Source organism: Pleurodeles waltl, chromosome 6, assembly GCF_031143425.1.
Source record: "Pleurodeles waltl isolate 20211129_DDA chromosome 6, aPleWal1.hap1.20221129, whole genome shotgun sequence".
In the NCBI taxonomy this organism is placed as follows: Eukaryota; Metazoa; Chordata; class Amphibia; order Caudata; family Salamandridae; genus Pleurodeles; species Pleurodeles waltl.
In genome coordinates, this window is record NC_090445.1 from 449,478,430 (window position 1) to 449,499,757 (window position 21,328).

The following is a 21,328-nucleotide window of genomic DNA, read 5'->3' on the forward strand; positions in this document are numbered from 1 at the left end:
ACAGTGTGTAAAGAAACCGCAACCTGTAGAAGTTATTTTGAGATAACTCACTTTGAAATGGATTTTGAGATTCTGACAGTTAATACTGATTTTATGGGGCAGTTGATCACCACAAAGTTGGATAAAAAACACCCAGGAAGTTGCAGTTGACTTTGGAAGATCTATGGCTCTCACAAACTAGGCACTGAGCTACTGCGGGCTAGGTTATACTACTTGGGTGGTAGAGTTCATGCAAGCACCTGGTATGGCTTCCCTTTGCAGACTTCCTACCGCCACAAGCTTGCTTCAAAAACTCCGAAGCACTCGGTTTCAGGAATCCCCTGGCCCAGTGGTTCTTAACTTGTGGTCTAAAGAACCCTTGGAGTCTACAAGAGCTACTCAGGAGGTCCGTGACTCTTTCACAAAATGTAATTTAAAAAATGAAATTGATACATTAACTTTAATAAAGCAAATAAACTAAAGAAGCAAAACTGAAAATATGAAAACTTTTTTATATTGGTTTGTGAATTAAACAATATTTAAATACATGAGCATATGCTAGGTGTATACTTGTTCTTGTATTTTTGTGCATGGTCTTGAGGTTCAAACCATGGAAATTGCTTATGCCGGAGGTACCGGGTTTCCAATAATGACTTAGCAGGGGTCCCAGGATTCCAGTTATTATTCACTGGGGGTCCACATAAGTCAAAAGGTTAAGAATCTCTGCCCTAGCCTACACACAAGTATGGTGAGAAACAGGCATTAACCAAACTGAAGTACATAAGATGTTATGAGCACTGCATTTAAAACTTCATATTAATTGCTTGCACAAGCACCTATGTCTAGAATACCAATAACAAAATTTGTGCCCAGTTAGGGACACATTTGCTGAGAGAGAGAGCTGCGCTAGTTCAGTGCTTAAAGAAATCAAACTTCTGTAAAAAGCGATTTGAACATGACTGGCTTTCACTATATTTGTCTTAATGGAGACAAAGACCTATTCCTTTTATCAAGATATAAGACTGACTGAACCTTCCAATGTGCGTTACTAATTTCACCTATATTGGACATTAAGGTAATCCTTGATTCCCTGAACTCACTATCCCATCAGAGTTAAAGCCCAATAAGAAGTGCTGCAAAGATCTATAAAGTAGTATAAAACGTCCTGCAATCCAGAGTGAAACAGCACTACTTACAAGAGTTGCTCAACACCTCGGAGCTGTGGAACTGGTCAGAGAATAACACAAGGCAGCACAGTCTTGTATGCTTTGATAGCCTGGATAACTTTCAGTGAGGCATTCGCTGGTTCTGGTCATTTCCAACACTAGGACCCTAGGAGGAAATCATCTTCAACTAGGAGGCTACCATAGTGGGTGACAGAGTTCCAGTTGGGACGGAGAAGTTCCTTGTGTGGTGACAGTTGTGTACCCCGGCTCTGAATGCCCAAGCTTCCATAATATCTGGATCCTTGATAATGATTTTTTTTACCATGAGCGAACACGGATCTTGGGTGTGCACTATGACCTAGGTGGGGCTCTCGCGGCCCGTAGTCTGCTTAGACCAGGAAGAGCACCCACAGCATTACCCTCAGGAGGTAAAAGAATAGGGTGTGTGTTCGCGCACATGTGTCTGGGAAGAGGCACAGTACATTGGCTACTGTGTGTGTCTGTGAGAGACAGAGAGAAGGAGAAAGAAAGGAGAGAGAAAGAGAAAAATAACAGACATCTTACTACTGCAACTTCTCTCGGCGCCAGGTAATTCCTCCCGGTCACATACTGAGGCTGTTCAGTACTAAATCAGCTTCTCACCATCAGTAACATACGTTTGTTAGGTTACCTCAGTATGGCCATCACATATTAACCAAACAGAGCTTCAGATCAGATCAGATTCAAGATTGCAGGTAGCAACACCTTAGAGGTCATACTTACCCCATCCAAGTCAAAAGCTGCCGTCAAATAAAACAAATACCGACAGCTAGCCCAAAACATTAGAAAGTTGGCATTTTCCTTCCTTAGCCATTTAGTATCTGTAGCCTGTCCCTGGGTAACATGACTGAGTGTAGCTAACAGTTGGGCTTTGTGTATTCTTCATGGAAAACTAGACACAACTGAGAGCTTAGATGTGCCATCACAGGCAGAATGGGACAGCTGAGCTGGACACAGCCCAATTTACAGGGCAGGGAAAGGCAGGACACCTGTGTACTTCAAAGGAAAACCTCTAAAAGCTTCCCCTACTTCAGAGAAAGGCCCAGGTATTAAAAGTACTGGACCTTGGACACCAACTCTTTAGTACACTTGTGGACCTGTGGATACTCTGCCAGGAATAAGGACTACTGTGCTGCTGAAAGGACTTCCTCCCTGTGGGACTGCTGCTCTGAAGGACTGCCTCCCTGCTGCGACGACCTGCATTCTTGCCTGGGTAAGAAAGAATGGACTTGAATATGTTGATCCCAGTACCCCAGAGTGACTCCTAGGGCTAGTTAGCTGGCCTCCTGACTAGAGCCTCATGGATCAAAGGCTCCAACAACCATGAACCGAGCACCTGTACTCAGTCATCTGTGGGTTCTACCCTCTCAAGTGGTGCCACCACATCCTAGACCCTTGGAGGTGGGCCTGAAGGTGCTATGCCAGCCCATCTGCGGACCCAGCAGAACCCACCCATCTCCTCTGCGACGCGGCACAGATATGAGCAGAACTGACTCATCGCCTCTGCTGCAAAGGCTCTCAGTGCAGCGACTCTGCATTGACCTCGCAGCCCGTATCAGAACCACCACTGTGAGAAGCTTCCCCTAAGCAGACTGCTGCATCACAAATTTCTCGTCAATGACGCGGGTTCTCTCATCACAGCCCCAAAGCTCCTCAGAACCGACAGATAGCCATGACTGTGCAACACAACCCTGAAACCAGATTTCCCATCGCAAGCCCTCATGGAAGTGATCCTCGACCATGATGCAGGACCTCGCAGCACAGCTTTGCAGCACTTCCGAATCAACGCATTGCCTCGACTGCGCAATGCATCCTTGATATGGGACCTCACAATGCTCTGCAACCAGGATTTATGGTACTCTTGTTCAGTGGGCCTAACTAGGTCCCTGTAGCTGGTCCATGCGCCATCCTGGTCGACCTGAACTTGTGACTTCATCCCAGTCCAGCACAACCAGATATCCACAGTTGACACTTGGTCCTTTTTGGCGCTATTTTCACTGAAATCTTTAAAATGGTTCTAATGATTGGGGTTTTGTTGTTCTATTTATTAAAGGTTACTCTATTTTTCTAAATCTGGTGTAGGATTCTTTTGTGATGTGTTTTCACTGTCACTGTTTGAAGTGTTCCACAAATACTAATTATATGTGTATATATATATATGCACACACACATATACATACATGCACACTTTCGTTTAATCCCATTGGCATTTACAATCAGCTTGACTTAACCTTAACTGATTGGTGAGAGCCTGACACCCCCCCCATAACCCATCATACCCACCTGCAGCCAATGGTATCAGGAAATGGGGAAGTTTGAGTCTATGTTTGGTACAGTACAGTTGGTGCTAGCATGACACTAACATGTTTGTGTCAATAAGAGGGTAAAAATCAAGAGCCTACCATAGTTAAAATAAAGCAAACAAGCAGTAGAACAAAGAAGCTATTGATGGGCTACTGCCCCCAAATGTATTCTAAACATGTTTGTTTATATAACCTCTTCATCATGCCTCTATCTTGGCATGTGCCAACTAGTATTTCAGATTAGCAAAGAGCATGCTTCCACTACCCATTTGGAGCATAGCTCGGAACCTCATGCCACAATTAACTAATTGTAGAATAAACCTGAACTATCAATCTTCCCACAATGTACAACAAACTGAGCAGCTACTTACTCTACAAACTAAAATGCACTTTGGGTCATCACCAGAAGTAGGAAAAGAGTTTGGAGCTTCATCAGGAGTATAATAAATACAATGCGATCTTAAGTAGAAAACCGCACTTTTTTGATCTAAAAACTGAAAAATTCATAAGCCCCCCACTTTTGCCCCTCGGAAGATGCTATTTTACAGTGCATTGAGGCCCATTACTGCTTCCATCTGTAAATCGTTTTGCTCCACATATATTATGCCTTTTCCCTAAACACCTCCTTTTCTCATTAGCTTTTGCAATAGTCTATATACATTCTTGAGCGGGCTAAATTTGTAGTGAATGACTGATTCTCTGCTTCAAGTCTATCTTTACTTGTTAATTTGAGTTCTGTGATTTTTTGGCTTACATATTTGCCCACATTTATTAACTAGTTGGTCCAAATAGATCTACTTCATCTTTTCATTTTACATGCTTTAGGTCATTAATCTGGTACTTATTCTTGTCTGGTGGAGGGGCAGCATATTCTGATTAAGTTCAGTGGTTCCTTCTCTTACCGTGTGATCAGAACTTGTAAATGTGGTTCGGATCTACACTGATTAATTTTGGTCTTATAACTGAACCAGCAGTTAGTGCTGTTGAAGCCCCAGGCTTTTAATTTAAGATGTTGTTCTACTGCATTGTCCTTTGAGATCGGATAATAGCATTGGTGGCTGGTATAAAGAGGACACAGCTGAAGATAAGTGAATCAAGTTACATTGATTTCATTAAACTCTTGGTATTTTAGGTGTTGTTAAGGTTACTTAGCATGATTCTGTGCTTGCCTGACGTTTATAGGACCAAGAAACAGTTGCATTTTGTTAGTTGTATGTATTCTAATAACGTTTGCTTGTTAGTGCCCTGATGAAAGTTAATAAAATAGGATATAAGATCTTGCACGTAATATTTCCTAAGACAAACAGCATTTCTGCTAATAGGGTATGAACCTGATAGACTTCATTTCAGTGGCAGTGGCTTTTTGGAAGCTACGAGTCCCAGCATTAAACAATGATTCTGCTTTGTCTTCCTACTATCACTCAATGCCATTCTCCACCTTCTCCCCTAAGTGGCTTTATGCCTTCTGTTTTCACGCAAGTTCACTTGCTTCCCGAGTTCAACTCTATGCATCCGGTTGAGTCACTGACGGAAGATATGGGACTCTTTTCACTGAAGGCAGTAGGTTAGTGATTTACGATTGGCTCAAGTCCTTAGCAATTCATGGTTTTGCTTTTCCAAAGGGGAGATAGTCGTCAATCTGTTAATCAAAGGGAAATTGCCTTGAACTGAAATATTATTGATTGGCGATTGCTTTTGAGAACAGCCATTGGCCCATTATTGTCTTTTCGTATTTTGAGCCTGTTCACATGTATTTAATTCTCTACCACGGATTGAACAATGATGCATTTGTTTTCTTTGTATTTAAACTTTCAAGGGTGTAAAAATGTTGTTAAATGATTTAGCTTTTTCTATAGAACGACAGCCTCGCCTCTGTAGTTGGATAATAAGGGCCATTCTACGTTGTTTTTTACGCCTTTTTACAAACATAGGTCTAAATGTAATTGCACGTGGGTGTCTGTATAGATTTATACAAATATCTATATATTTTGATTGATGTGTGTGTCGTAACCAGGTATATATGTTCATTTTTTGTTTTAAAACACACAAAAAAAACTCTCCATCTCTTTCTTTCCTTTCACTCTCTGGTTCTTCCCAAAGGTTTTAGACTACTACGGACTCTCAAACATGCTTTCTAAACGTTTTTCTCTTGTCTGTCAAATTCATCCCACTAACACGTGCACACACCCGCCACTCCCAATAAAAGCTCATCTCTTTTCTTTCCTAATCCCCTTCAGTTAATCTATCTCTATTCAAAACACTGACTGAACTAAATGCACAAGTTTGCAATAAAACGACTAATCCTAAGGAAAACAAGCAAATCGTTACCACTCTGGCGTATCTTAATCAGACTGTGACCGCTGACTGCAGGTTGCATGCACTTTAGTTCAGCACGCGCACCACAAACACAGATATCTTGCTATCTGTGAAATTCAATCAATCACTCGATTTAGCACACATAATTAGACACACGATGATGTGATAACATAACGTCTTCTTACCTCCCACAGTGGACTTGTAATGTTTGGTGAACGAGTCGTTGGAGTAGCGCTGTACCAGGGATGTTTTGCCCACTGTGGCATCGCCCACGATGAGCACTTTGAACAAGTGGTCATGGTTCCCCATTACAAATCCAGTCACAGACCTCGGTGAATCAAAACCACCTCCTTTTCAATCCTAATTCCTCAGACACATCACAGAATCACAATGTGGGTCTTTTGCCACTAGCCCCCTCCTCTACGAATGCTCAGTCACGAGGTCGTGTTCCCCTTTATATTCACTCAGGGAACTTCCTTATTAACATGGAAAGACAGTGCAGGAATTAATTACACCAAAATGCCTGCAAGGACATCTACAGCAACTCCTTTCTCCCAGGCGACAGCGGCGGTATTACTCAGCCTGTCTCAACTCCGAGATGACTAAATGTACCTAGCTATAACCAAATAGATTATTCTGCCCGAGCACTAGGGGCGAACACGAGGGGCAATGTGCATGTTGTTATTCTACCAGCGTACCCCGAGAACCTGTACCGTGTACCCATTTACGGGTCTCCGGAGTGCGGTTTTCCAGGTTCGAAGTACCCAGCATTAAGTGGCCCGGGGGTACGCTTCACCAAAGCAGCGGGCGAGATTAATCTTTGTCACACCTCCCTCTGCACTTGCTACCCGCAGGACCAGCTCCAAACACCTACCCCTCTCCTCCTTTAAAATAAAAAACACATCCCTCGCTTTCTAACTCCTGTCTCGTGATCTGTGAAGCCGTAAACGGTCAGGTGACCAAAGTGAACCAGACACATTTCTTTTGTTTCTTCCCTTTCGAACTACATTTCCCAGAACGCAACGGGCACTGCTATCTGTGACTGGGACAGAGAGGGTGGAGCTAGCTAGGACGGCCGCAAGGACGTGAGGGAGGAGTTTAGAACCGAGTGGCCTTGCTCCGCGTTAGAAATGCGATATTTTGGTCTCGTGGACAGGTACCCTTTGCTGCTGTTGGAGTTGAAGTGCATAAACAAATAAAGGGACCTGTGATCCCGAATACGGGGCGGCGGTGGCTTTCACTAATAGGCGCAACTACAACTATTAGATTGTACGATATGGATGCGATTTTTGTGGGTGGCGATTGGGATTAATGGGATACGACGGAGTGAATTACGGTCTACTGAGGCAAAAGCAAAGATCTTATAACATTTCTGCTCAGAAATGTCACTGAAACTGGAATCCGCTGTTTAATTCCTCTCTTACAAAATCCATATCTTAGTCGTACCTAGCGTTTCCTCAACATTTTCAGAGTTTGACATATGCTCACGCAGAGATAGAGATATCATTATTTTAATTTAAGTACAGAAATGAAAACTGCTGCAAAAAGTTTCCCCCAATTGCTTTAACATGGAGTCCTTCCTTAGTATATAAATGGATTTTGAAGCGCACGTGAAAGAAGTACTACATAGTGCCGTGTTTTGCCAATACCTGTATGCCAATGAAGATCTTCAAGCAGCCTGGCTTTCTGTATTTTTTTTTTTTACTTAGTAGCCCTTGGCGTGATAGGTCTTCTGGGTCCATATATGTAACGAGAACAATGAAACTATAAGTCCCACACTAAACTCATATGGGACTGAAGTGTCATTACTTTCCAATGTACAGGGTGTTACTTACGACAGTGAGGGTTTCTGGGTGTAGGAGTCACGCATGCATCGTCTTTACTGGTAGGCATTGTATGTTGAGTGCAAAGCAGGGAGACAGAAAAGTCAGGATTGTAATATATGAATTGTGTCAGAACCCCTTTCAGAGGGCTACGCAGCAAGCAGAACTACTGTACCTAACCATGATGGTTGAGGCCTTTTCCTCCTGATGTTCTAGGGCCCAATCTACAATCCTGAGCTGGATCCTGAGCAACTGTACAGCATCCATTTTAGGGCATCCTCATTCCTCACTCCTCATCCCTACTTCTCATCCCTGCTTCTCATCCATCCTCCCTACTTCTCATCCATCATCCCTACTTCTTTTCCATCACCCCTACTTCTCATCCATCATATATTGTCCCTACTCCTCATCCATCATCCCTACTTCTCTTCCATCATCCCTACTTCTCATCCCTGTGTCTCATCCCTGCTTCTCTTCCATCATCCCTATTTCTCTTCCATCATCCCTACTTCTCATCCATCATATATCATCCCTACTTCTCATCCATCACCCCTACTTCTCATCCATCACCCCTACTTCTCTTCCATCACCCCTACTCTTCCATCATCCCCACTTCTCATCCATCATCCCTAATCCTCATCCCTGCTTTTCATCCATCCTACATCATCCCTACTTCTCACTTCTCATCCATCATCCCTACTTCTCATCCATCATACAACATCCCTACTTCTCATCCATCATACATCATCCCTACTTCTCATCCATCATCCCTATTTCTCATCCATCATCTCTGTTTCTCTTCCATCATCCCTACTCCTCATCCCTACTTCTCTATCAACATCCCTGCTTCTCATCCATCATCCCTACTTCCCATGCCTCAGCTATCATCCCTACTCCTCATTCCTCATCCCTCAGTCATACCAACACATTTTCAGTTTTGTGAAACACACCTTCAAACTGGTTGGTTAGGAACAGCCAATCAGAGTTATGAGAGAGAGCTGCATTCTTCCAGCTCTGCTGGTTTGGGAAACACAAGGAGCCCACAGCTAGGGCCATAAATCAACTCTTGGAGAAAGGGTTATACAGTTCATCTACAGTTCATCGAAAATCTTTCTGGTTTCAGAAAAGAAAAAAAAAACAGCTCTCAGAGATAAAAGCAGCCTCAGATGTAAACATGTTATTTGTTACAAATAAAAAGCAGGCTCAGATTTAAACATTTTATTTGTTACAAATAAAAATGAAACCAGAAAAGGTTTGGATGAATAGGATTGCACTGTCACCAGAGTTGATTTTAAACATTTTGTTTCTACATATGAAACTGAAACCAGAAAGGTTTTCGTTGAACTGTAGATGACCTGTATAACCCTTTCTCCAAGAGCTGATTTATGGCCCAGGCTGTGCATTCCTTGTATTTCCCAAACCAGCAGAGCTTTCTGCAGAGGCCTGTGCAAACAAAAACACTGAGTTAAATAAAATGAAATATTGTGCAGTCTTGAATTCACTGGAAACAAACACACAGTTGCATTTCCGCTCCTCCCTCTTCACCCACCATGTGCAATGAGGAGGCTGTTTTTCATTGAAATAGAATGCAGCTGTCTCTCATAACTCTGATTGGCTGTTCCCAACCAATCAGTGTGAAGGTGTGTTTCACAAAACTGAAAATGTGTTGGTATGACTGAGGGATGAGGAGTAGGGATGATGGCTGAGTAGTAGGGATGATGGCTGAGGCATGAGAAGTAGGAATGATGGATGAGAAGTAGGGATGAGTAGCAGGGATGAGGGATGAGAAGTAGGGATGATGGAAGAGAAGTAGGGATGAGAAGCAGGGATGAGGAGTAGGGGTGATGGAAGAGAAGCAGGGATGATGGATGAGAAGTAGGGATGATGTATGATGGATGAGAAGCAGGGATGATGGATGAGAAGTAGGGATGATGTATGATGGATGAGAAGTAGGGATGATGGATGAGAAGTGAGAAGTAGGGATGATGTATGATGGATGAGAAGCAGGGATGAGGAGTATGGATGATGGATGAGAAGTAGGGATGATGGAAAAGAAGCTTGGATTATGGATGAGAAGTAGGGGTAATGGATGAGAAGTAGGGATGATGTATGATGGATGAGAAGTAGGGATGATAGATGAGAAGTAGGAATTATATATGATGGATGAGAAGTAGGGATAATGGATGAGAAGTAGGGATGATGGAAGAGAAATAGGGGTGATGGAAGAGAAGCAGGGATGATGGATGAGAAGTAGGGATGATGGATAAGAAGCAGGGATGAGACGTAGGGATGAGAAGTAGGGATGATGGAAGAGAAGTAGGGATGATGGATGAGAAGCAGGGATGAGAAGTAGGCATGAGGAGTGAGGATGTCCTAAAATGGATGCTGTACAACTGGGCCAAGTGCACCTTCAGCACTTGATTCTCAGTGCTAGTGCTGGTTGAGCAGCCTTAACGTTTCTTGCGGGCAAGGTAGATACCGGGGGTCAAACACAGTTTCACAACCCAAAGTAAATTCAGTTGCAACAATAAACGATTCTCCCGTCAAATACTGTCTTTTATGACAAAAGTAGAATATATATATATATATATATATATATATATATGTATATATATATATATATATATATCAAACACAAAGGGAAGTCAGAGTTCTAGTGTTTAATAGGCAGGCCCCTGAGTCTCTATTTCTATTCCCTCTCACAAGTGGTATTGATTATTCCCCATTCACTATAGGCAGCATTTAAGTTAGGCCCCACTAGCAGTTCTAGTCTCAGGAGTCCCACTCTGACTCTTTTAGAAAATTCAGATGTGTTCCAGCGCCAAAGCTCTATCTGGCAGACAAGTTCCACCGAGGCCTTCCACCGTTTGATCAATCTTACCCCCACTAGCAGGGATTGCTTGACCGGATTCTCAGAGAGCATGTCACTATTGGGCGTGTATTATGCAGCGACTGGCTTTCATGAGCAATACTTGATGTTCTGTAGGGACAGCGGCTGGGTGTCCCTGGCACGCCTGTGATACAAGAATACGTTTCTTTTAAAATTTCCCACAGATTGGGAAGGGGGATTAGATGGCTTCTGGATCCAATACTGTGAGGGCTCAGGCCCACACAGGTCACCACAACAGCCTCTCCTCTGAATGACAACATCAACAAGACTACAGTTCTTGAACTTTCTGGTGGCCCCTCTGGTATACAGGGTCACCACTCCTACTCCACACTCAAGACAACAGTCCGATCAGCATGACACCATGTTCCTCTTCAGGGCACCCCCCTCTGGTATAGGGGGTTGCCAACTCTAGCAGCACATGTGAAACGGCCACATCAACATGGATAAGTTAATGGTGGACCCTCCCCACTTGCATACTTGGTCACTGACTTATACACTGCCACGAGTGACAGCCCGATGGTCATGGTTAACTTCACAGTCACACCCTCTGGCATACGGGGTCGTTGGCTTACACACTGCACACAGGCAATGGCCCAATCAGCACCTCTCTTTACACCTCACTACAGGGATCCACTCTCCAGGATCCCCACCTTGACCCTCCTCCCTTCAGCTCTCTCCTCCTCCCAGGATGCACTGGAAAGCAGGCAGGCACTGGTGCCTCATGCTCCAGGGGCAGATGGGCTTGGATTTTCCCTGGGTGATGTCCCCCACACAGCTAGGAGACTGGCAGGCCTTAACCCCCAGTCCTGGTCACAGGTAGAAGTCATGCAGAGCGTCTCCTTGCATAGCCTGTCTGGTTGTTTGACAATTTACAGTTTTGTGGATCTGAAGCTTCTCTTCCTATAGTCCACTTACAGACACCAAATGCGACTTAGGGTCGGAGTGTTTGAAGTTTGTGTTGAGGGTCTGCTTCTTTTTGAAGTGCCTTCTCCTCTGCCACGCCCGTCCTTCAGAAAGCAGTTGTCACAGCAGGAGTGACTCCAGATCTGGTAGTCTCACACCCTAGGTCATGGATGTGACTAGAGGTTCACACTTGGATGTCAGCCACATCTCCCACTCTTTATGATTCTTTTATCAGCCACATCTCCTTCCTGAGGTTTGCCCAATCCCCTTTCCAGTGACTTCTCTCTCTGAATCAAGAGCTCCCTTTGAGGTATACGGAAGAGCCTGGCTCTTCCTCCTCCAGTGTGTGTGTTCCACCCAGCTCACAAGAATGCAGCAATCCACAAGTCTGTCTCGGTGGATTCCGCTACCTCATTATGCTCCTCCAGTCAGCCATGCGTCTCTCAAAATGGAACCCAGAATCTTCTGTGTATTGTAATATTCACAGGTACATACACACCCAGCCCATGTATAATATACACACACAATGCACAGCGCTACATACTAGCTTGATGTGAACCAATGATGAGCTAAGCAGGCAACAGCTGAACTTTACATGAGTGAGCCTGTAAGCCTCATTCCAGTGCCACATGTAAAAAAGGCCTTTTCACTTCTACTGATCACTATACGTTATGCTGCTACCACCGCACTCATGCTATGTAATTTCTGGCAAAGAAAGTAGCCTTTCACCATTATGAGGGCAGCACTTTGGTGCAATAAGACCGCATTCCTGGTGCAACAAGACTGCAGTCCATGAGACAGGCCTCTGTTATGGTGCACACACATGATTCATGTTCGCTCATGATAACAAATATCAGCACCAGGGATCCAGACATCATTGCAACTGGAGCACTCAGGACAGAGATACACGTTTATCACTATGTAAGAGACCTTTCTGTCCCAACAAGCTGTAAGTAATAAAATGATCTCTGTGCCAAAAGCAGTATTCCACTTACCTGTCAACATAAAACAAAAATATGTCATCTGCATGTTATACGATGCGATGTGCTTAGCAGGAAACACATTAACCCTCTATGCTACTTTGAGCATAAATTGACTAGCCAAAAACAGAGATCATTCCGGCAGGTGCATTAACCACCAGAGTTATTTTACCATTAATATTACTGTTAAACCTACAGCCTTAGAGTGGTCTTCCCCCAAACTTTTTGCCTTATTTCTCTATTTTTGCTGATCTTGTTTTTGTTGGTCCTAGGACTCTGTGCACTTTACCACTGCTAACCAGTGCTGAAGTGCTTGTTCTCTCTCTCTTAAACATGATAGAATTGGCTTACACCCTATTGGCAAATTTGATTTATTTCTAAGTCCCTAGGAAAGTGGTACTGCAAGTTCCCAGGGCCTGTAATTGCTGGTGGAGACGGGGTGCAGGGCCCCCCCATGGACAGCCCTGTCACGCTTCAGTGAAAAGCACGATGGGTGCGGGTGCACCCTACGCACTGCAACATTGCCGCCAGTAGGAAACTTGCAATTGGGTCCGCGGGAAGGTCTACGCACTGGCGGTGACCTGTCAGCGGAAGTGTGGCGTGCGGCCTTTACCACCCGCCAAACTCAAAATGTGGGCCTTAATCTCTTGTCCTGAAATAGAAGGGCCTAAAGGTGAATCTCCTTTGCACCAGCAGCAAATGCAGCTAAATGAGACTGGCTACGATGTGATCAGATTTTTTTCAAGACCATGGAGAACTCATGCTGCCTCATTTGAATATGTTGCAGTCTAGCTGCTGAGGTTTTAGCCAGACCTAGGACTGTTCATAAGGAAGTGACAAAAATCGAGACTTAAATATGCAAGTGCGTATTCCACCACCACCTATTTTTTATTTTTGTACAAAAAAAGGGCACAGTGGGTAACTCACCTCAATGGATCCTTAAGTAAGAGAAACAGACATTTTGGACTTCCACAGATGTGGAGGAGAGGCCCGGTTCTGAGTCAGTTAGGGCAGGACTGTTAGGCTTCTAACAAGTCTGACCAAGGCTAGAATACTAAATCTAAGGAGAATTTTTGACCAGAAGAATCTCCATTTTGAAGTGATTAATTTTCAAGCAGTTTGTGCTCAGCACAACGGACATCTTTCAGTGCTACGGGAAACGTCTGAATTTCCATCTCTTCCTTTCGCTGAAACTTCTAAATAATTTGGAAGTCAAACGAACGACCCAGTGAATGCAGAAGAGACACACAAGAATTCAGCTGCACATTGCATAATAAAGAGGGAGTCGACGAGCCCTGGGGCACTCAACATTCCACACAATTCAGGTTTGGAGAACAAGAAATAGGTGATGATCCACGCTGTTTTAAATCTTTTACAGAGAAAGGGTTTAATAATATAGATAATGTGCAAGTCTGCCTGGAGCTGTAGAAGGAGCTGAAGGGCTACAAAGACAACACTGATGTACAGGTATCACAATGGCATCAAGCCTGAGGCATAAATATAATTAAAATAGTGAATACAATAGTTATCATATACTCTGTTTATTAAGTTTAATTCATTGACTTTCTCTGTGTGATTACCACAAAATTTTTGTCTCTGGAGTTCTTTGTCGTATTGTAGCACTATTATGTTGATGGGTTTTAGGATTGCTAGTCCTAAGGCTGTGGCCTGTCGGGGGTTTTGGGAATCTGCTCATACTATGACAGAAGCTGAGGGTTATCTGAGGAGAAGGGAGTGAGTGCATGTACCGGGCAGTGTAGGGGGTAATGAGCTGATTAAGGTACTGGCACGGCAGTGAGGGTTGCTGTATGGTGAAAAATGTTATAGAGGGTGCAGGAGATAACTGGTGCTTGTTGATAATATTAGCGCAAGGATCAACTGTTTACATGAATTCAACCAGTGCTTAATTGGAGCAGGTGGTTTACGGTGCTCAGCACTGGCACTGAATTGTCAACACCAGCACATATAACAGTCTGCCACATGGTGGCGCTCTCTGTTTAATTTAAAGTTAAGCAAAACAACAAATGTAAATTAATTAAATGTACATTAAAAGGACCAATACCTGCCTCACAATCTATTCTTTAACCTTTGGGGGCCTGGTATAGTCTTGATTTGTCAGACTTTTAAGTGTGATGGTTAGAAGTTGTGTTGGTAGTCATTGGCAACGCGGCAGGGGCAATCGGTGGTGCAAGTGGCAGTGGCATCCTGACGAGGGCCTTGGCACGCACTTCTTTACAAATTAAGCACAGTTGTATACATGTTATCTGTATGGCATATGTCATTGCAATACCTTTCTTGCAGAGAGCAGTATTCAATATGACAAGAGATGGAAAAAAGACAGAAATTGTAAAACTCTTTGCAAATCGCATGAACATAGTGACCATAATTAAATGTAAAAGTTTTGTTTTACAACAAACCTTCACAAAAATCGACATTCAGTGGTGTGAAGGAACATCAGTTATAGTCATTTTTTTTAATTCAGTAATCTTTATTTGGTCATTAAAATGACCATAAAAGCAAAACACAAAAACATACAATCAATCAGCCTAAGCCAATTTTCCAATTTCATAAAGCATATCTCTACCTCAGTTTGATAGCAGCAGAAATATAACAGGAACAGCAAAACAAATTTCTGGAGAAAATAAACATTTTTAAAAATCCATTCCTTTTTGATAAGATGTAAAATGCTCAGACTTTAAAACTGGGTGTAAAAAGCGAACTCTTAAGGTGTGGTATAAAGTACAGAATAACAAAAAATGCACAGTAGATTGAGTGGAAAAAGCATTACATGGACAGCATGGTAAATATGCAAACCAAGATCCAGGGCAAGGAAAGGGAACTAAAAAGTGGATTGTGTTTAGTTTTATCCTTGTCAAGTAAACTCTGTGCTCTAGATTTTCTATCCATTTTAGATAGGGGCCCATTCCAGAAATGGTAGAGATCTGTAAGTAATTTAACACTGAAGCCATATCTAAAGCTCTCACCAATTGGCCCTCCTCTCTACCCAAAAGAGATTTTTACTTTACTTAGGCTTTTGTTTGTGGTCCAAAACTGTCTGATGAATTAAAAAGTGTTCTGATTTCTAAGTTATAAAGGGTATTCCTAACATAGGCCAGCCATGGGATAGAGCTGATGTTACTTAAATTTAAATAATCCTTCAACACACATCTAGAAAAGCCGGCTTCAGAGGTTTCTCTATATATTACCCCACAATAGAAGTGGGGCCATATTAACAAAATCTTCCAATTACCCCATACCCAGTTCAAGATGAGAAATGAAGCTAAAGGTGGATTTGGGGATAGAAAAGAGCCTACTAAGAAATGTATTCTCAGTTGCCTGAAGTTTCTCCAGGGATTCGTGACGTCCCAAACACCTTCTCCTTAGGTTCCTACGGCAAGGTATTTTGGCCCACATTATAACATTGGCGGTAAGTGCCGCCTACAGCCACAGCGACGGACGCCAAAAGACCGTCGCTAACATCCATCCACCATAATATGACCACAGTTGGATTTCCCCCACAAGAAGAGCTGAAATCCGGCCGTGCCCATGCTGGCGGACAGTGTTAAGGTGACGCAGCTACCACCAGCAGCTCCACGCCAGTAGACTGCCCCCAGCCGTATCATGACACATAATACAGCCTGGCGGTGTTCTGCTGGCGGTATCAGTGCCCCGTCCCGTCCCCTGCCGGAAGACCTCCTGGATGCAGATAAGTCAGGTTTCTGAAAGGGGAGGGGGCGGGGGTGTGGTGTGTGTGTGTGTGTTGGGGTGTGTGCATGAATGTGTGAGTATGTGCGTGAATGAGAATGAGTGTGTAGTGTTGCTTGTCTGTGTGTGCATGTGTGAGAATGCGTGAATGAATGGAAATGTGAATGGGTGTCTGCATGTAAGTTTGAATGTGTGTAAGAATGTGTGCGTGAATGAATGGATGCATGCGTGTATGAATGCGTGTATGCCTGTGTGAGTGAGTGTGTGAATGCGTGGCATGTGCCTGCTAGTGTGCGTGTATGGGGGGATGTTTGGAAGGGGGGAGTGTGGATGGAGGGGGTTGTCTGGGGAATGTTGGGGGGTGGGTGGGCCTCCTACTAGTGACAGGGAAGGAATTCCCTGTCACTGGTAGGGCCTATTGCAAAGGTTTTCATGGAGTTACGAATGCCACAAAAACCATGGTGGTAGGCAGGGTCATAATGCTGCCGGCGGGACAGTAGCGGCTGCCGTGTTGGAGATTGTTATCTCCGGCCCGGTGGTTGCTACCGCCATGGCAGTCGGTGTGGTACATTGGCGGGTTCGCTTCAGCCAACCCGCCAATGTCATAATGTGACGGTATGTACCGCCAGCCCGTTGGCAGTACTACCGCCACATTTACACCGACTGCCGGGGTCATAATGACCCCCTTACTCTTATAAAATTGAGTCATCTCCTGTATATGCTTGTGGCCCAGTTTTCATATTTAAAAATCGAATTCTGAATTCTTTGATTTAGTAATCTACCCCAGGTCAAATCAGCTTTTAATAAAATACCTAGGTAATTAAATGGGAGATCTTGGCAATTGGAGTTTCCCCTATAGAAAAGCTTTTTGATTTTGTATTTTCAGGACCACTAGTTAGAATAAAATATTTTTGATGGTTCACTTTAGCATCAGTTATATTCATAGCGCACATCTTTTGTATTACTAATAAATAATAACCACATTAAGGACCAGCAGAAAGGATACTCTTTTGAACGGTTTACACTTTCCGCTATACTGAAGGTCTGCCCATCACATTTAGAGTCAGACAGATGTTCATTACATCAGCAGCAGAGACTACCTTGTCTCCCCCACTGGTATACACCTCCCAAACTCCAACAGAGCAAGGGCCATCAAAGGTTTTGCCATTTGTCCACCTGCCCTTCTTAGAATGGGTGAACAAACAGCAGGTTTTTACTTTCACTTGCCAACATCTAAAACGTAGAAATAAGTGAAAGTAATAACTCCCATGGCAAGAGGGTAATTGTTTTTTTTTGTTTTAAAAAAGAAAATCCTCCTTCAGGATTTTCTTTTTGAAAAAAAATAGAAACTGAAAGTGTGCCGTATGGCATGCTTTCAATGCATTGACAGGAACCGCTTTGATGGTGGTTCCTGCCACTATAAGAGATGGTCACTGCGGCAGCAGACATCTCTAAATTTAGAGTGTGGTTACTCTGTTAGGGCGACAGAGCAAAATACTCCATCACTCTGATGGAGTAACCACACTCTAAATCAGGTCTATAGTTATTTAACATAATAGGCACAGCAGCTTCACGTTAAAGGAGGATGCAGTGCACCTGCAGCTGCATATCAGGCTCATCTGATTAGTGATTGGCATGGGCTTTGCGGATTGTCATTCCTGGTCTCTCATCTGAAGCCACACTGCCTCTCTCCTTCACCCTGACTGGCAATCATTACTACACCATGGCCATTTGGTAGCCTTAACTTCCTATTCTGCATCAATGAACTGTGACACAGAATTTGCCATATTTGCAATGAAATTGCAATTCAGTTGAAAAAGGGTTCATGACTCTATTGGTACTGCAGCATGGAAGCAGAACAGGGTCTTGATACTGCCTGCCCCACAGTCCACTGTGCCACTCTGGGATTGTTATGGGATGATCCGTCGCCCCTCCCAATCAGCGGGGAGATGAAACCTTCAGTTTCAGCAAAGGTCAAGTTGACTCTTTCCTTCACCCAAGATAACCCCGTCATGACAGGTTTCCAGTCTGCCCGGTGTATGTCTTTGTTCTGCACCAATGTAGAAAATGCTCTGTTTCGATCAAATTTAAATTTAGCTAAAAATGATTTTATGACCTCCTGCGCCTCTGGAGAACGGGATCACGGTCTGCTCAGAAGGGATAGCAGCTTCACCTACCAGGGATATGCAGTGCCCCTAATTTATAGATCTCAATGATTGGGTTGGACTGCTTGGTTGTGCCTCACAATCAGGCAATACTCATGATGCTGCAGCTGAGGCAACACACGTTTTGATGGGCTGAAGCATAGGAAGCTCCATAGCAGGCACTGCACTAAAGGATAGAGTGGATTGATTCACTTAAAATACCAATGAAAATGTTAAATGCCCTTTAGGAAGAAATACTCCATACATCATCAACTTCACTTAAAGCACACAATTGCTGTAATGTTGGCTGATTAAAATGAGAATGAAACTTACAACCACCAGTGGCCATCAGTGTACTGACCTATAGCTCTTCTTGCTTTTGATTGCAAACTTTTACGTCAGATACAGTTGTTTCTAGTAAAACCTGCTAGTGTTTGTGGTGGTTGTATTATGTTCTGGTGTGAATAATGGTTGAAGCATTTCGTGAAAGCAATTGTAAACACCCTGTTTCCATAGAATTCTTATTGCTAATGTTTAGCCTGTTTTGAAGCTGAACAAGTTTTGAAACAGGCTTTGAGAACTGAGTCCTGGTGAGATAATTACTTCTTCAAGATAATGCAACATCATTCCTAGCCCATAAGGTGATACCAAGTGCACTACCTTTAAGATGCTTTTGGTCTAACTTTTATATCAACCAAGAAAATATATGACAGACAATATTTATGGAATTTTCCCCAAAGTATATTTGCCTAGAGGTGATGGTTTAAAATTCTAGTATATTGGCGAAGTGCTCTGACATTTTAGAGGGGGTTGTTATAGGCTGCCGCCTAGTTGTCCACCAATACAGTTTTGCTGAAAAAGGTCACTGGCCTTAAATTTAAAACATGCTTACACAATGTTATTCTCAGTCAGACACCTGGGTTAACTCATGCAGAACACCATTATTTCTGAGCACTGTATGTAGCCTCGCAGACCTAGATCAAACAAGACACCAATACATCATATTTTTTAGCTGAAGCGGCCACTGCTCATTGTGACAAATTAGCCCACCTCTCAGCTTACTCTAACAAGAACATTGGGCAGATTTAGTTTAGATCTGAACTGATTATTCTTAACAGGAAAATTTACCTCAGACTTTGAAGTTTTCATTGCAACCGAATGACCTATTGCCAACACACATGCACCCTGTTAAGAACGGTGGATACAGTAATATAGGTCAGAACATTTTACTCTGAACCTCCGTGTTTTCAAGAGACAATATAACCAATCCATCCAATCTTCCTCCAGCTGCTGTCCTGAAAAGTTACTGATTACTGGGCAGTATCCCTTGGGTACTGTCAATTACTAATGGTGCCTCATGGCCACCAGTATTACTGCACGCTACTTGGACCAACCAGGTCATTCCTATTGAACACTTGCCTTTCTTGGGTGTGGCAAAGGTGCGCAGTCTGGATTTACTGTAGGAGTTCATGGCTGTTAGAAAGTAATGTATACCATGACACAATAAACAACTCTCTATAAACTCACTCTCAATCCACTGTTATATCCTAATTGAAGGCTAAGAGATTTCTTTATATGTAAGCAAAATAAAAATTATGATAGAGCCAAATCCGATGCTGGCACATTCTGTGGCCTGGATAGGAGCACAGATGTTTTTATTGTGTTCTCTTTTCCATTGCCAGTGCAGCACTCTCTGACCTACTCAACACCTCCTCCTAAGCTCAGCTACCTTCTTCTGCATGTCTTCCGTGCACAAGGAAACACTTGTAATAAAAACACCCAGTTAATCCCCTGGTGAACTTGACCTTTTCAATAGTTTTAAGTTAGGATCATTGATTAGGAGGTAAGCAAAGGAGAAATTAGTGTCACTGAAAACAGCTGCATCATCTAGCGAGGCTGCCAATTAATTGAATATCATCAGTGCATACTGGTCTATTCAAATCTCTTACCCTCCAGTCAGCACACATGCACATGAAGTCTCTCATCTTGGAAGTAAGTACCAATTGACCCTAGCACTCATACACTTGCACTCTCTTAATGGGATGTCTTCTTTTTAGCCTCTCAAGTGTCAAGAATGCGTCTGCTCCTGCAAGGGGGTGCCAGGCTGTAGAGACAGACAATAATCGACCAATCTCCCCTTTAGGACTTCCAGAGAGCTAGAATGATAATCTAACCTCCTGGAGCAGTCCAGAACATGGAAAGAGCGGTATAGGAGTATGGGAAGGCGAGAGAGAAACGCGCCACAGCACCAAGAGGCCTATCACAGGAGAGTCCTGCATGCCCAGTAGAGATGGGGTTGGAGTCCGAAATGTCAGTCAGGGCTTAACGCCCTGAAAGCACATACAGCATGTGAGTACGCACACACACACACACACTCCCTCTCTCTCTGTCTCTCACACTCTCTATCTCTTTCTCTATTTACATCTTTTTTTGTGCCTAGCGGACATCTGATTTCCCTAATACATTCCACTGTATGCTTGATTCCTTGGTCAATGGTAGTGGTACCTGTTACACCCCAAGGTGGAGTAATACGTTAATTGTGATAAATGTAATGTATTTACTCATAATATATGTGTAAGAAATGAAACCTTGATTTAGTAATGAATGTATCTTCGCAACCTGGAAGCTTCCACTTCTGGAATCTGGATTGAAGGTTCTGAGAAGCTGTGTAGGTGGACAGTTGCTTGAGGATCAGGAGCTAATCAGGGGTCGTTGTATGTAACGCCAATAAATCTTATTACAAAACAAATTAAGTGGACTGGAGTCTTAAAACTGGCGATGAGGATGGGATCCCCTTAAAAGGATTCTCTGGAAAACCTAAAGGCCCCTGGATCTGCTTGAACGAGAAGTTATAAGGAACTAGTGACTTCATGTGGTGACTGCAGAAGCTGTTGATCAAGACAACGCTGTTTCTAAGATAAGTGACAGTTGCATTTCCAGTGATTGATGCTAGAGACAAGAGGTTTGTGTCAGTACGTGTGGAGGGCTGGATTTCATATCGTTGTGTTAAGGATTGGCTGAGTCTCAGCCAAAGTTACTGCTAGCTTTGCAGGACTGTGACAGAGAAAGGGATTCTAAGT

General features: G+C 43.3%; 1 protein-coding gene across 2 annotated transcripts in view; it reads right to left on the reverse strand.

Moving 5' to 3' along the window:
• Window positions 1–21,328, reverse strand: part of RAB29 (RAB29, member RAS oncogene family) — a 159,048-nt gene that overhangs the window by 78,684 nt on the left and 59,036 nt on the right. Inside the window, exon 1 of one of the 2 annotated variants that reach the window (XM_069238565.1) lies at window positions 5,989–6,756. The exons of the other annotated variant lie outside the window; for it this stretch is intronic. Coding sequence (XP_069094666.1) covers window positions 5,989–6,112 — 124 coding nt within the window. The 5' untranslated portion in view covers window positions 6,113–6,756. Of the gene's footprint in view, window positions 1–5,988; window positions 6,757–21,328 lie in introns of those variants that run through there. 2 annotated transcript variants of the gene reach the window in all.